Source organism: Peromyscus eremicus, chromosome 4, assembly GCF_949786415.1.
Source record: "Peromyscus eremicus chromosome 4, PerEre_H2_v1, whole genome shotgun sequence".
NCBI classification, from domain to species: Eukaryota; Metazoa; Chordata; class Mammalia; order Rodentia; family Cricetidae; genus Peromyscus; species Peromyscus eremicus.
This window is the reverse complement of record NC_081419.1, coordinates 57,431,594-57,447,424: the sequence shown is the minus strand read 5'-3', so window position 1 is coordinate 57,447,424 and position 15,831 is coordinate 57,431,594. Positions and strand designations below refer to the sequence as shown.

Genomic DNA, 15,831 nt, shown 5'->3' with positions numbered 1-15,831 from the left:
CTTCGTGTCTTCTGCAGGCCCATGCAGTCAATGACTCTAGCCACAGTGTAGCATGTAGTATTTGAAAAGTCCTATAGGTGTTGCTGTTACACACTGAAGTTGGGAGCCACTGCCTTGCATTGTGTGCATGGGCAATATCCTCACTCCTTGGAAGTCTTTACTTAGATGTCACCTCCCAAATGAGCCCTACTCTACTCTTATTTATATCGCACCCTCTTCATTTCCCGGCTCCCTACCTTCTTTATATGCTTTTGCCTTATCTGTATAATCTTCTAGAATACTGAAGGTTTCTTTTTCAGTCTGCTTTTACCTCTTTACACTGTCCTAGAAACTGTGGGAAGGGGATCTTGCTAATTCTCATTCACTGATAATGTGTAAGTGTCTCAATACCTACCTAGAGAACATAGTGAGTGAATAAATTGAGTTTAGTTGGTATCCCCCAGGTGGAAGTCCTCTGAATCCTGAGTGTCCTAGGCCTGAGTACACTAATCTAAAGATTTGTTTTTATTTTTATTTATGTATATGTCTGTATAACACGTATTTGACACATATGTGTGTATGTGTGTGTAGATGCATGTGTGTGCGTGAGTGCGTGTGTGTGTGTGTGTGTGTGTGTGTGTGTGTGTATGAGAGGGAGAGAGAGAGAGAGAGAGAGAGAGAGAGAGAGGGAGGGAGGGAGAGAGAGAGAGATGGAGCGATGTGTGTGGGAGTCACGGGAGGCCAGAAAATGTCAGATCCCCTGGAACTAGAGTTACAGGCGATTGTGAGCTAACTGACACTTATGCTGGAGACTAAACTCATGTTCTTTGAGTGATCAACAAGCTGAGCCACATCCCCAGCGCCCCCTGAATACAATATCAAGAAATATCAGCACATTTCATTTTGAGGGGTTCTAAGTCAAATGTGTACATTTTTTATATTAGATATCTTTATAGAACAGAAGAACCAGCCAGGTCACTGAGCATCTTTATCTCTATTTTATTGGGAAGAGAGAGGGGAGAGGGATTTGGGGTTGCTGTCCTGTTCTTTCAACAGTGTAGCCTAAGAAGCTAATGTTTCCAATGGGTGTGGGCAAGCACACAGGCAAGGGCGGGAAACCGCCACTCTTGACGCTTGCGCCCCCTTCCACAGCAGTGGCTACAGCTCCTTGGCAGAACTCAGAGATGTGGCTCCTGCTTTGGTGGTTCCTAGATCTTCTCTGGGTTTGCTGTAAATGAAGGTGGAAGTCACCCGTGGCATTTGTATTTATGAATTTGAGTTTTTTTAAAAAAAAAACCTCCTTCACTTAAAAAATTCAAAGTAACTTAGAAAAGGGGAAAAGGCATTGGAGCAAACAATGACTTCTTAAAGCCTTGCATCATAACATCCCATCCCATCACTAGATACTGTAGTTGAATGCTCACTATAGTATATTGATGGGAATGTCGTTCTGCATGTTGTGAATGTGTGTTGCTCTGATTTGGTTGATAAATAAAACACTGACTTGCCAGTAGCCAGGCAGGACGTATAGTATAGGCGGGATAAGCAGAGAGGAGAATTCTGGGAATAGGAAGGCTGAGTCAGGAGTCTCCAGCCAGACACAGAGGAAGCAAGATGTGAAGGCAGAACTGAGAAAAGGTACCAAGCCACATGGCTAAATATAAATAAGAATTATGGGCCAGGCGGTGGTGGCACATGCCTTTAATCCCAGCACCCGGGAGGCAGAGGCAGGTGGATCTTTGTGAGTTTGAGGCCAGCCTTGTCTACAGAGCGAGATCCAGGAAAGGTGAAAAACTACACAGAGAAACCCTGTCTTGAAAAACCAAAAAAAAAAAAAAAAAAAAATTATGGGTTAATTCAAGTGTAAGAGCTAGTCAATAGTTAGCCTGAGCTAATGGCCGAGCAATTTTAATTAATATAAGCCTCTGTGTGTTTACTTGGATCCAAGCAGCCGCAGGACTGCGGGAGCTGGGCAGGACTAGGAAAACTTCAGCTACAAATGGCGCCCAATGGCTCAAGTTTCCACCTAAAACTTGACAATACTTAATAATCAATTCTAAATGGAGCCAAAAACAGGTTCTTGCTTCATGTCTTATGCGGGCGGTGAGACACCGCAACATGCAGGCTTGAACTACAGTATGGTGGGTTCATGGTGTGTGGGCATGACCTACAGCATGGCTGTGGATTCCTGCCACAGTACACAGAGGTAACTCCAAGCTGCACAGTGTGGTGCCTGGTGGATTTAGTCTTTGCTAGTACAGACCAAAGAGAGAGAGAGAGAGAGAGAGAGAGAGAGAGAGAGAGAGAGAGAGAGATATGAGAGATCTCTGGGCTACACTCTGCTGGATGGACGCATAGACCCACTGCTTCCCAGAGTTGGTGGTGAGCATGGTTCCCCCACAGCTGGTGGTAAACTTAGTTCTGCCGTGTTGAGAAGCTGAGTTGGGCAGAGCCAGCAGCCAAGGCTTCTTCTTCAGTACTAGCCACTGCAGTTTAAAGCAATAGTTACACAATAAGACAGATTCAGATGAAATAGTTTACAATGTGTGTAAAAATGTATGTAGGCTTAAAAGAGAGAAAAAAGGGAATATATGGAGTTATATAAAAATAATTTTTAAAAATAAAGTCTTTAAAGAGACAATAAAGGTAATATAAAAAATAAACCATGTAAAGATGTATATTACACAGAGAGTCTGGATTATATTGTCTTTGGGATTTTTAAGTGCAGAAAGACATTTTATTGTAAAGGCTGCTCAGTTAAACCAATATGTATATTTTAAAGGTACCTTGACTTCAAAATTTGGATCTAAAGATGGAAAGGAGGCTCTGTTTTTGTTTCCACAGAAGGCAAGAGGCTATGGATTTGTTCCAGATTAAGATACTTTAAGTTGACCAGCCAAAACCCCTTAAAAGGTCTCCGATGACATTATAGCCCAGATGATCCAACATCCAGAATGGTTTCAAGGCAACTGGCTCAGACAATACAGCCTCAGGGACTACACCATAGTCCTAAAATTTTCTTTGTGTCCCCATAAGAATAAAGCACCCTTATCCAGCAGGAAGTAGTATGAGAAGCTATGCCCAAATTCCCAAATATACCAAGCTGGCTTTGGAGATGGAATTGGCTCACTCCTTCTCTAAACCCAAGCATATTGCTAAAAGAAAAGTTTGAGAGATTCTTCTGTCCCATATCAGAAGAGCCCCCTGGTGTGGGACAGAGGAAAACCAATATTTTAATTTAAAACAGGTTGATTATAAATATAATTTCTTTCTAAAGAAGAAAAGGGGATAGTATAGATATAATAGGATGAAAGGGTAGATTAATGAACCTGCTTTTAAAGAGCAACAACTTGTTTAAAAATGTTTTACATTGCTATGGATTTTAGTTTATTGATACAAGTTTAAACTTAATTTTTTATAATATATATATATATATATATATACTCTCATTTGAGGTATTATGTTTATGTAAATCATTTAGATTGTAATGGATAATTAACAAATACAGACTAATAATTAGTCTTCTATGATAGTCAAACTTATAGTCATGTTAAGTTTTCTAGGTATACATAGATACAGTTCAATTAGGTAGGTAATCTTCAAACACTTCAAAGACCTACAGAATGTGGCATTTAAAATGTTTTAAAAATTTGGACTTTCTGGAAAGTGAGGTATGTCTGCTCCTGGCAGGACCGATTTACTTCAGAGAGGAAGATGGGCATCTAAGACACTCTAAATGGAGTTTATCTTCTTCTTGGCAAAAATAGCCATTTGGTTAAGAAACTGTTCTTGCCTGAACTTCTTGACAAAATGATATATCTCCTGGACATGCAGGACCCATAGGAAGGTGACCACTGAACTTTGCTTGGCAAAATGGTCCTTCGGGTTCCTGTTTCACAGAGAAAACTGCCAGACATTCTACAGGACACAGAGAGACTGATAGACTCTAGGCTTGTGGGCTGAAGACAGCTGCCCCAGCTTTACAGATGAACTTTGGATGACTATCCAGGCAGCCAGCTGTCTCTGTCATTCTAGATTTTTGGAAGTTGCTTACAATGCATTTCCTGTTTACTTAGATAATATTATATCCTTCTGAGGTCTTTGATGTAGTTGAAGACTAGATAGTTATAATTTTCCTTGGTTATGATAAGAGATAACATAGATATGAAACCTTAGACTCACAAATATAGGATAGATAGGGTATTTTCTTTAATTTTGCCAAATGCAAATAGACTAGATATTGTAACTGTAATTCTTGCTTAAGAACTGTTTTGTTATACACAATTTTACTATGTTGAAGTTAAAAACCTTCCTTTTAAATAGAAAGAAAAAGGGAAGTGCTGTGAATATCATTCTGTATGCTGTAAACGTGTGTTACTCTGACTTGGTTGATAAATAAAATGCTGATTCACCAGTAGCCAGGCAGGAAGTATAGTATAGGTGGGATAAGCAGAGAGGAGAATTCTGGGAATAGGAAGGCTGAGTCAGGAGTCACCAGCCAGACACAGAGGAAGCAAGATGTGAAGGCAGAACTGAGAAAAGGCACCAAGCCATGTGGCTAAACATAAATAAGAATTATGGGTTAATTCAAGTGTAAGAGCTAGTCAATAGTTAGCCAAGCAGTTTTAATTAATATAAGCCTCTGTGTGTTTACTTGGGTCCAAGTGGCCACAGGGCCACGGGAACCGGGCAGGACCAGGAAAACTTCAGCTATAGTATAGGACTTAGGGTGCAGTTAAGTGCTGGAGAGTCTGCCTAGCAGACTGTCATTGCTCTCTAGCCTTGAGATAATAATAGTAATGATTATGATGATGATGATGATGATGATGATGATGATAAGTAATAGAACATTCATGATAGGCCCTAAAGTCAACAGTGCACCCTATTATCATAAAGCCATGGTCATTCTGTGAGGATACATAGAACAGAGAATGGAAACCTTTGATAAAGTGTAATTCCACTCCAAATGTGCTCAGAAGAAGATGTGCAGTTTGGACAATCCCTAATTCATAGGAACATCGCCAGAGAACAGGACAAAATAAACCAGCTCAATTTGCTGCTATTTTTACAACTTAAACACAACGTGTTTCCTTGAGAACATCTAACGCTGGTCTTCTTTTTGCCCTGAAAACGGCCTCAGCCATTCTCTTTTGTAATTGACTAATAGAAGTCAAAACACATCTGTGAAGGAAGAAAAGAACAGAACCTTCCAAATCCCCACCACAAAACTAATGGCTACATTAGTATCCTTCTCTGCATTTGACTCTGAATAGCTTCATTCTAACACTATAAACCCTGTGAAGGGATATGGGGAAGCAGCTTGGGGATTAGGGCTCTCCACACAGCACAGTGTACCAGTCTTGATGCCTGTTTGCCTTTTCCCGGAATAAGCATCTGAGGGAAAATTAAGTTCTAAGCTGGGGCTACTATTTCAAATCCCAGAAAGGGCTCCTAGGAACAGTTTGGCTTTCTTGTAACAATAGATTTCCTGATGAAGTACACGGTTCCCTAATGAAAAAAACCTGGCACAGCTTCATATGCAAAAATTTAACCAATGTGGGGATCATGATGCTCGATTTGGGAATGAGCGTTTTAATAAAAGAAACACGAAATTCACTGTGCTTTGGCAGGATGGCTCCCAAACCGTCATAAGAGCTGTCATCCTGGTCCCCAGATGAGCTCCACCATGCCACAACTGTACAACCTCCCACCGACACCTCAACAAAGCTGGAGCAGAAACAAAAAATCCAAATACATTTGTGCTGGCTTCTGCCTAGCTGGGGGTCATGAAAAATGGAGTAACATCCCCACTACCCCAGCGCCCCAAACACGCTATAGAAAAGAGCTGTGGCTCAACAGAATGTCTCAGGTCTATTTCCAAGCAAGTGGGTGAAGGAGGACGGGGAAATAGCAACTGTAGGACGGGAAAAGCAAGTTTCCAGATGCAAGGTAGATGTGATCAGACCAAGTCAAAGATACCTCAGGAAGTGGACTTTACAGCCCCTGGTTTGATGCTGCCTGATGTTTTAACAGAGACAGGAAGCTAACAGTCCATAAACACACATTATACAGTAAGTTGCAGCTGCATGGACAATATGGATATCTATATTTCATACTAAGTAGTTTTCCTTACCCGCATGAATGCCTGGTGTGTCCTACATTTCTCCCCACTGCTGTACACTCGTATGCTCCCTGTGATTGTGTCGGAAGTGCCATTGGAGAAGAAGTAAAATCTCGATGGAGACTCTGCCTTTCTGTGCACGTCCAAGCTCATGTTGTAAAACAAAGCTGCGAAAATAGAGAAAGAACCGTGATCAGCGTACTTGCTCAGGGCACTGAGATGTTAACAGTCATGCGTCATACTGGAAACACCTCAAGTTCTCTCATTAGATTACTTTTAAACAGTTAAACTGAAGTACAAAAGAGAAATAAAATGTACTTTCAAAACTGTTTTTAATAAAATAAAAAATGATTTAGTAACTTCAAGTTTTCATTATTAACATCTTTAGTTATTTGCTTCAGTCTTCCATGTAAGAATATGAAAACCACACTATCAAAATCACTACTACTGATGCAAGTCTTTGGAGTCACTTTTGTCTACACAGCACCTGGTGACAAAAGTGTAGACAGCGCTCTGAGTTCCAACATTACTCAGGATGAATCTATTTTGTGTGATTCAAGGCTAACTTCAAATACAGTAAGATTCACTTATGTCTGTTTCTTATTGGAAGGCTTGATATTTTTAATTTTCCTATACAAAATGAAAATACAGGTCATAAGCCACACCTTTGTAAAATGGTTTACTAAAAAAAAAAAAAAAAAAATCACCTTCCTTTCAGTCGAATCACAATTACTCATCCTCTATGACTTTGCTACTCACAGTTTGACCCTCTAGAATTAATCTGTGCAAAAGCAAAAATACATAAACTTTCAACTATTCTAGTGGCTTGAAGGGTAGATTTCAAATCTGACATAGCAAATATTTAGCTGAAAAGGAAGATCCCCAGATCAGAAGAAAAAAATGGGGGATTAAAAAAGTAATAAAATCATCCAGGCAGATTATAGCAAGGAAGTAAGCCGCCTTTCCTGAATCTAAGTGGGCTCTTTACAAGTGAGTGAAGCCCAGCACTCCACTGAGTTCCCTCACTGCATAGGAGTAGTGATGTGTAAGTGCAATACTAAAGGATTTATATATTGCCTGCATCATTCATTTATATTTTAGGAGCAACTTACATTTCTGAGGGATTTTATCCACTCATTTCAAGGCAACATAAGCATAAAACCTGCCTTTCTCTTACACTTATTTTCAAATAAATCTTTCAACTGTCATTTAACTTAGAAAATAAAGTCCAAATCAACGGACTTCATAATTTCAATAACTATAATTTAATAACCCTGAGGGCTGCAGCTGAAGTAGCCATCTATAGACTCGTCACTTGAGTCCAAAGCAAAGGTAAAGGAAAAGAGGAAAATAAAAGCCTATTCCATCAAGAGACAGAACACATTGGCTTCAAACAACCCTCGTGCGTGGATTATTCTTGACAAAAAGTCATTTGTTACCAGATATTAAGAGAACTATCCAGTGCAATTGGGTTGGAAGAACAAGGAACCAGCCGTGTCCATTCATGTGTATCTTTCAGATAATCCACCAGCTTGTCTATACTAATGTGTAATTCACTCTGGGTCACACTCCCCAGGTGCCAATAACCAGATGAGGGTTTGCACATCTTCTTATTACTCCAGCTCTAGCCAGGGCTTTTCAAGAGCATTATTAAAAATGAGACTCATAAAGTACAGATGCTGGTTCATTCTGCCTATTACATAACAGACTTGTTCAGACTGGAACCTCTATTATACATACAAAGTTTGGCTCAATAAGTATTTGATGGCCTCTATGATCTTCGTATAAAAGCAGCCTATAAGGTTATTGCACAATCAGTTTCACAAATTACTAACATCCAAATTATGATAATTCCGGGTATATGTATAACCTACTGTGGGCCACTTTTATTAGTAGCTATTCTAATATTATCTGTGTTTGTGTGTTAAATAGTTTCTATTAACTATTCTCTTAGATGATCCATATCAATGCTACATTCTATATGGCAGAAAGTTAGGAGTTCCCTATATATAGAAAATGGGCACAATTCTCAGAGCTGATGATGGTAGCACATTATATATATATATTTATTCTCCAGGTAAGCTTCTTTATCCAAATATGGGAGCATATATTTTAAGAAAAATAACCTTGTGCCTCTTACTCCTTCCTACCTACATTAGCTCCAGGTTTTATGAGCTCAGTCTGGCTGAAAATGTAATTCAGTAGTGTGGCACCTGCCCAGAATCCCCAAGGCCCTCAGTTCCATCTCCATTACTGCTAGAAAAGTAGTAATAGCAGTAAAAATGGTGCTCTTTCAAACTGAGGAGCTGTGGTGCAGTCTTTTGATTCTGAAGATTTCCCAGGTTAAGCAGAGGGGGTTCAAATTTAACTAATGCTGATGGTCCCAGCACTGCCTTTTGACATAAGTGCTAAACCTTTTCTGTGCCCCGTCTACTTGAGAACAAAAAAAGACAGACAAAAGGTGCAAATCAAAAAAATTATGCTATTCTTCTCTGAAGAAGTGTCAGGTCTCATGGCACAAGCAATGGGGGCTCACAGTTGACTCCCAGGTTAAAGAGCGAGAATCCTCTCCAGTGAGGCGTTAGCTCAGTGGGGCACACTTACTGATGTAGCCTGGGACCTCTTTGCCCTTATATGAGAAACAGAGTGTTAGATCCATGCACACAGAGGGAAGTCCATTCTCAGTGCAGTCCAACTTCGTTCTATTTACTGACTCAGGATGGCTTAAAGATGCTTCAACAATCACTACAGGCCTTGTCCTAAGAAGGCAATAAAATTACTCATATTAATTACAGAATTGTTTTACCTTAAGACAATAATTACATTCCCAACAACCAAGCAATGGCATTAAAATGCAGTATGTGGATACATGCTTGATTATATTTTGTGTACAGATCAAGAGTTTTTATTTAAATATATGAAACCATCAATTTTATCTGATGGTCTGTTTGACTATTTCTAGGCAAGGCAAGGAAAATACCCCAAAGTTTAATAATAAACCTTGAGAATACCTAAAGACCACTGCTTTTGAAACCTGCCCCCCCCCCAATTAGGCCCAATTGTCAGTAAACAGTGACACACATCCGCCTCACCTTAGCAACACTGCAGAATCAGATCGAAAAGCACCAACAGCTACATCTGGAGAGGGGAAAAAAAAAGCATAGATTAATGATCACCATTAGTTAAAGAGAATTACCTTGCAGCCACTAATACTTAACTGCGTATCACCTTTTGACTGTATCAAAACACCATTTACAGAAAATTAACTGGAAAAGACAAGCTAGCATCCTCAGATCCATTCCTCCAAATGTCTGAATCTATTCACTCAGAAATAGTAGCGATCCTTTCACAAGAAAGCAAAGAAAACACATGCTAGAGACTTGTGACATTGATGCCAACCAAAACATAATGCTGTGAGTCAGAAACATTCATCTAGAAGGCTGCTTTCACGTCTTTTAAAACAGATTTCTCCTTTCTTTTCATCACGTTTGATTGATTTCTTAGGTACTTCCTTCTTTCTCAAGAACAAGGGCTCTAACATTAAGTCATGAACAGTGTAAAACTGACAAATTACTTGATCATTTCAGGCCCAGCTTCAAACCTTAAAAATTTAGAAACACAATTACAAGGGACCTGAAGTCCTACACATCAGTTTTCCATGTTCACAATAAAACAACATCCACAAAGGTGCTTTCTTTGGTCCAGAAATTGGACACATTCTCTACTCACCAACATATCCATTGTTGTCTGCATCAATTTGTCCTGAGATAGATTGTCCAAACATCCTTAGTGATTCACTGATTTGAAGTCCTTCAATTCGCTGAAAAGGGGGGGGGGTAATTTTGAGAGGAAATAGTTATTGAATATCCAATATTTCCAAGATATTAGCTTAGTTAAATAATGGATCTTCTGAGGCTTGCCCTAGCACAGTAACTCACAAAATGCATTCTAGATAAACCAAACTCTTTAAGAGAGGCAAAATTTCCTACATTGAAATAGAGCTGAAATCTATTTTGTTATTAAAAATTTATGTTGTGAAAAGGGCAACATTTTACAGTATAATTCTTAGTTTTTCCAAAACAATTCTTATTCTGTCTGAATTTTTTCAAATTCTGCATTTGCTTCCTTAATCAGCATAAATAAATAAATTATTTGAGAAATAAGGTGTCTCTTATTATTTACCAGTTCCTACTATTCAGATTTATGATGAGAGCCTGCTAGCTTAGATAGATTGCTTCTTAGCATTTAAGAACATCCCCTGTTATCAGTTTGTTCTATCTATTTCATTTCATGTCCAGACACTGAATTAGAAATATATGGTTGCTGTTCACAATGAGAAAAACTAGGTATCTTTTACTTGACATGTATCTAACTTCCATACGAAATTTAGAGAGCCATTTACCCACCTAGCTAGTGAATCTTTGGAAAGACTTTTCTTCTCAGAATTTGAATGTAAGCCTTTTTATGCACTGAAATGCTCTGAGTTTTCAATATACAGAAGTGAAATGAGAGTTTTGTCATAAAATTGTATTAAGATGTTATCAGTTTAACTACTGTACGCTGAAAGAAACATGATCTAGCTCTGTGAGGCATGAAACTTTAACTGCAGCAAAGTACAGTTGCTGTCCAAATGGGCATACTTGGAAAAGCATGGCCATTGCCTTAAGAAAACATAAGACGTCTCACCCACACAGACATGAGTAAGTAATAAGCTAAAGACAAGAATCAAAATGGACTAGAATTCTGTGGAAATAAATGGTTTAAAGAGAATCATTTTGAGAGTCACTTAAAATAGGATCATTTACCAATATTATATGGGGAAATAAAATGTTAAGTACTTGAAAGAGAAAAGCAGTCCACATTACCAGTCAAGTGACAAGGGTACGTTAATCACCAATGCCTCTTTGGAAGACCGAATACTGTCTTACCTGTGAGTAGGTGGATGAGATCCCATCTGCTCGGCCATTGTAAATGTAGATAGCACCTCGCAAATCATCTTCCTGTGGTGCACCAATAGCAATATCTGTTGGGTTTAAACAGTAGAAAAGTTAGAAATTCTTGATACCAAGAATGAACTTTGAAAGCTAGTCTTCATGATCCTGAAGGTGTATGGCATAATATAAAAACTCCCTCTTACAAAGAAATTCAACCACTCTTCTAGAAAAAATAAAACACATCACAATGTTCAAGATTATGCATAACAGCCTGTGCATGGAAAATAAGAGTGTGGATGGTTGTGAAGGGCACTTTTTCAGAATGATTAGCCTGCAGGGGCTCCAGACATACCTCTGGATGCCCACCACAGCTCTGCTGTGCCCTGCTATTCTATGAACCACCAGTGTTTAACATGTGTCTTGGTTTCTTCATTCACAGAATGAGAACACAACCAGATGCATGCTTAGTATGACAGGATAAAAAACAGCAGCTGCATAGAACAGCATCTGGCATGTTCTATATGATATTGTACGACCTTAGTTTTGAGCTTCTAGACTTTTCTATTCCTTTAAAATGACTTCTGGATCAATTCTTCTTCCAGTGATATATATTTGGGATACACACACATGACAAATAGGATTTCAGAAAATACCTTGTTTTGAAATAATGACAGAATGAATTTATTGTGATTCTTATTGGATTATGACACTGGGAAAAGAAATTGATGATCTCATGTGAAAAAACCCAAGAGTAAAAGACATGCTGACTAATCTCGTTGCTTAAGTGATGTAAATGCATGTAACATGAAGGAGAAAAATAACATTCCATAGCTGCAAGATCACTTCATTGTTAAGCCACATGACTCTATGTAGGCATATTAATGTATCAATTAATGTGCAGTGCTTTTAATTATTTTGACTGAAATCTAAAGAATAGAAAGTTTATTCTTATGATGTCAATTACCATTGTCTGGAAATTTTTTTTCACAATCACAGTGGTAATTCTGACTGCTTTTTAATACAAACTGTATTTTAATTATCAATGATAATATCAAGAAGACACAATTCTAAACCATGAAAATAAATTTTAAGAACTTAGTTGCTAAATTATAGGAAATTGCTCTGGGAAATTGTATAGTCTCCTCTCACACATATTCATCACATGTGTACAGTTTTGTCAGAACAATTAACTCTCAGCAATAAACTGAGAGGGGCTGTTCATTGAGGCAGGTATTTCTATAGCAAGGCTGAAGTCCAGGCAGCATACATGGTTAAGATGGTGCCATTTATTTAATCATAGAAATGCTTCAGTATCAGTTGGTGGATAGCCACTGCCTTGATTCTCACACCTGACCCTCGGCATTGCTAGCTGTGACTCTCTCTGGGACTCTTCCAAATCCTACAGCAAAGTAGCATCCAGACAGGGTGTTCCTGGCATAACAGAGGTCACCAAAATGTGCTCCAGATTTGGAACCAGACTAAGTTGATTTTTGGTCAGTTTCTGGATTATACTGGTAGTTAAATGTCATTGTCCAATGACATATACCCTTTGCATTTTCTTTCCAAAATCAGTATCCTTTTTAAAATAGAAAAGTGATGGATATCACAGTTTGATAGACATCATTTTTAGAGATGTGTAAAGACTTATGCTACTTATAAATAATGGTATATTTAGAATCAATGAAATGTTTTGACTATCACTCTCTAATTAACCATGGTAAAGATCAATAACTGACAATTATAACTGACATAATACTATAAAAAACTAGACAGCAGATCATTCTGGCCCCATTTTCAACAGAAAGGCAAAGAGCACAACATTACAATCATGGTCTCTTCCTTGAACTATTTTAAATGTGGAAATCAAATGCAAAATTTGAGAGTTTTAATTACCTTCAAAGCCATCATTGTCAATGTCACCAAGACTTGCTATGGATTCCCCAAATCTTGCGGCGTATTTGTCACCTCCGACGAGTGCTGCTTCCATTTCATCCATTACAGCTCCCTGGGTAGAAATGGGAAGAGAGGTGTCATTATAAAACTCCCTGACAACTTTACACATGATTTACTGCTATAATTGGATATGGATTTTTTCTAATGCGTCAAACCACAGATTGAGCTTTAGTATACACATCTCAGTTCAATTCGATAAATGTTTATTAAGTCAACACATATAATAGCATGATTAGAGCTCAGAGGACATAGGAAATTGTCTAGCTCATGATCCCTAGCTTTGAAAATCCAATAAACCATTTTGATAATTCAATTTAACAAATATTTATTGAGCTCTTGCTAAAGACAATGCACTGTGCAGAGCAAGCAGGTGAAGGGGGTCAAGGAGGAGTATATCTAAAACACTGTTTCCTCCAGGAACCGTGGCTACAAGGAGGGCTTAAACACAAGCATGTACATGACGTACATGTACAAACTGCTTCACACTAATGAGAAGACAGGGAAATAATTCTAAGTGAAGCAAGGGAGAAATTCCACTAAGGAGCAAGAAGGAGAGATGACCTGAGAGAGTCTTCACAAAGTGTCCATGCAAGATGGCTACCGCAAGGAAGGTGTAGTTCTGATATGCAGAAAAAGTGATCGGCAAAACACATTATATGTATGAGAGGTATATATAATGAACAAGTCAACAAAAGACAAATTGTTATCTTACAGTATATAGCAATTTGATTAAAAGGGAAATTTACTCTTTCTGAAGGGAACAATAGGAAGCCTTGGGAGGTCTCTAAGATAAAGAGTGACATTATTTAAGCTGGCCTTTGGAGTCTCTGAAGTTGAAGGTGAGTTGTTACATATATGTATATTATATATAAGATAAGCTAATGATGCTGTGATAATGAGCTCTGATCATTTCAACCCCATATTTTAAAAACAAATCCCACATGCTACTTATAGATCTCATCTTCTTCCCAGGCACAACCATTCTTCATTCCACAAACACACATTCTATGCTTTGCCAAGTGTCCTTCATCTTTTCTTGCATAATGAGAAATTCATATGTTTTTCTATGGTGATATTTTATTTTGTACTAAAATGTTATTTGTATGTTAATAAATAAAGTTGCCCGGGGGTCAGAGCTATTAGCAAGCCATAGGAAAGCCAGGCAGTGGTGGCCCATGCCTTTAATCCCAGCACTTGGTAGGCAGAGCTAGGTAGATCTCTGTGTGTTCAAGGATACAGCCAGCATTGGAGACACACGGCTTTAATCTCAATACCAACCATAGAAGACCTGAAGGTCTGTACAGACAGGCAGTGACGAGGCAGTCATGTGGTTGGGTTTACAACCAATGAGAAGGCAGAACCGAAAGTCTTTATAAATACTTTAACACAGGAAGTAGCTCTCTTTCGGAGAGGTAGGACCACCGCAGGAGGAAGGGTAAGGTTTTAGCTCTTAGCTCTGACCTCTTGGCTTTCTTCTTTGCTTTGGTTCTGTGTTTCTTATTTAATAAGACGGTTGGTTACATCTACATTTTCCTCTCTCAAATGCTACTCCTTTCTTGAAATATTTTTGGCCCAAAGTAAATCATGCCTACTTTTCATGTACTTATCACCTGCCATGTACCATGTTGTACTCCAATGGCCCCTCCATGACTGGCATCTCACCCAATCCTGAAGTTGGGGGGGAGGTCACAACTGGGATTATTTTCAGCTATTTTTATACTATGTTCCATTCTAGACTCTCAATAAGGGCCACATTTTTCTAAATGAATTAAAAATTTGAATTTATCTCTATAGATACAATGACTCGCATCCCCATGGCACAGGATTAAATCTGAAGACTGAGGGATGAAATGGAGTAGCTCCTCAGGAGAGGACTAAAAGGAAAGGAGGCAGGGCTTCAGAGAAGACAAATGATGTATAACCTCAAGACAGTGCTGTTTTAGAAGAGTTCGAGAGAAGTGAGTGGTGATTGCTCTTGTTCAAGTATTCTACAGTCATTGAGAATGGCAAGCGAGTACTCACTGGGAACCCCTGAGAGCTATTTAGTAGATTAGGTCGAGACCCAAGTCATTTAAGTGATCTTCTTTCTTTCAGTTCATTGAAAATAATTCTGGAGTTCCTGCCTGTCTAGGACTTCTATGAGTCATGGGGGGGGGGGGAAGCAAGGGTAAACAAAACAGATGATTCCTCTCCCTTGCAAGCACAGGCAAGAACAGGTAAAGAAAGTATTATGCTTCTTAGTGTCTAGTGCCATTTCAGAGAGTTTAGAAATAGGTTAAATGTAAAGAAAGGAAGAGAAATCCACACTACAGGATTTAAAAATGGAAACCGATTACTAAACTGATCCCAGCATCCAGCAGCAATGCTTCTGGTTAAGTCAGAGGCAAGGGAGGAAGGTAGCCTAGTGGGCAGGCTACTCCTTTGTTCTCTGAGCATTTCTTTCATCTGTTTTCGTAGTTGGATGATCTAAGATTGCAGTGGGGGGAATGTTCCTTTACTTTCCAGGTGGTTTTTACTGTTAAGCGATTTTTTTTAACTTCCTTGTTAAGAGAAACTTATCAGATATTTGTCACAAGGGACAAGTGAGAGACATTTGCTGAATAAGGATCTAGTAAATACAAGGAAGCCTGTCTGTGAATGGATAAGTGTGGAACGTGTGGTACAACACTGTTTTCTGAGAGATCACTGTCCAGATGATAATATGCCTTTTCTATAATAAATTTTAGTTTAGGAAATCTCTGCATATATAACTCCTCTAGTCTAGACTTAGAATGTTGGGATGCTTCCATCCTTATAAGACTGGAAGCCTTCTCTTTTGTGTTGTACAGAGTTTAGTTTGATGTT

At 38.7% G+C, this 15,831-nt stretch overlaps 1 protein-coding gene across 1 annotated transcript in view; it reads right to left on the bottom strand.

Annotated features, from left to right (window-relative positions):
* Itga4 (integrin subunit alpha 4) overlaps positions 1-15,831 on the bottom strand; it is an 82,151-nt gene that overhangs the window by 38,834 nt on the left and 27,486 nt on the right. The window contains exons 10-15 of the mRNA XM_059260784.1: positions 12,928-13,039; positions 11,029-11,123; positions 9,830-9,920; positions 9,193-9,238; positions 8,705-8,859; positions 6,113-6,267 (exon numbers count right to left, since the gene is read on the bottom strand). Coding sequence (XP_059116767.1) covers positions 6,113-6,267; positions 8,705-8,859; positions 9,193-9,238; positions 9,830-9,920; positions 11,029-11,123; positions 12,928-13,039 — 654 coding nt within the window. The remainder of the gene's footprint in view (positions 1-6,112; positions 6,268-8,704; positions 8,860-9,192; positions 9,239-9,829; positions 9,921-11,028; positions 11,124-12,927; positions 13,040-15,831) is intronic.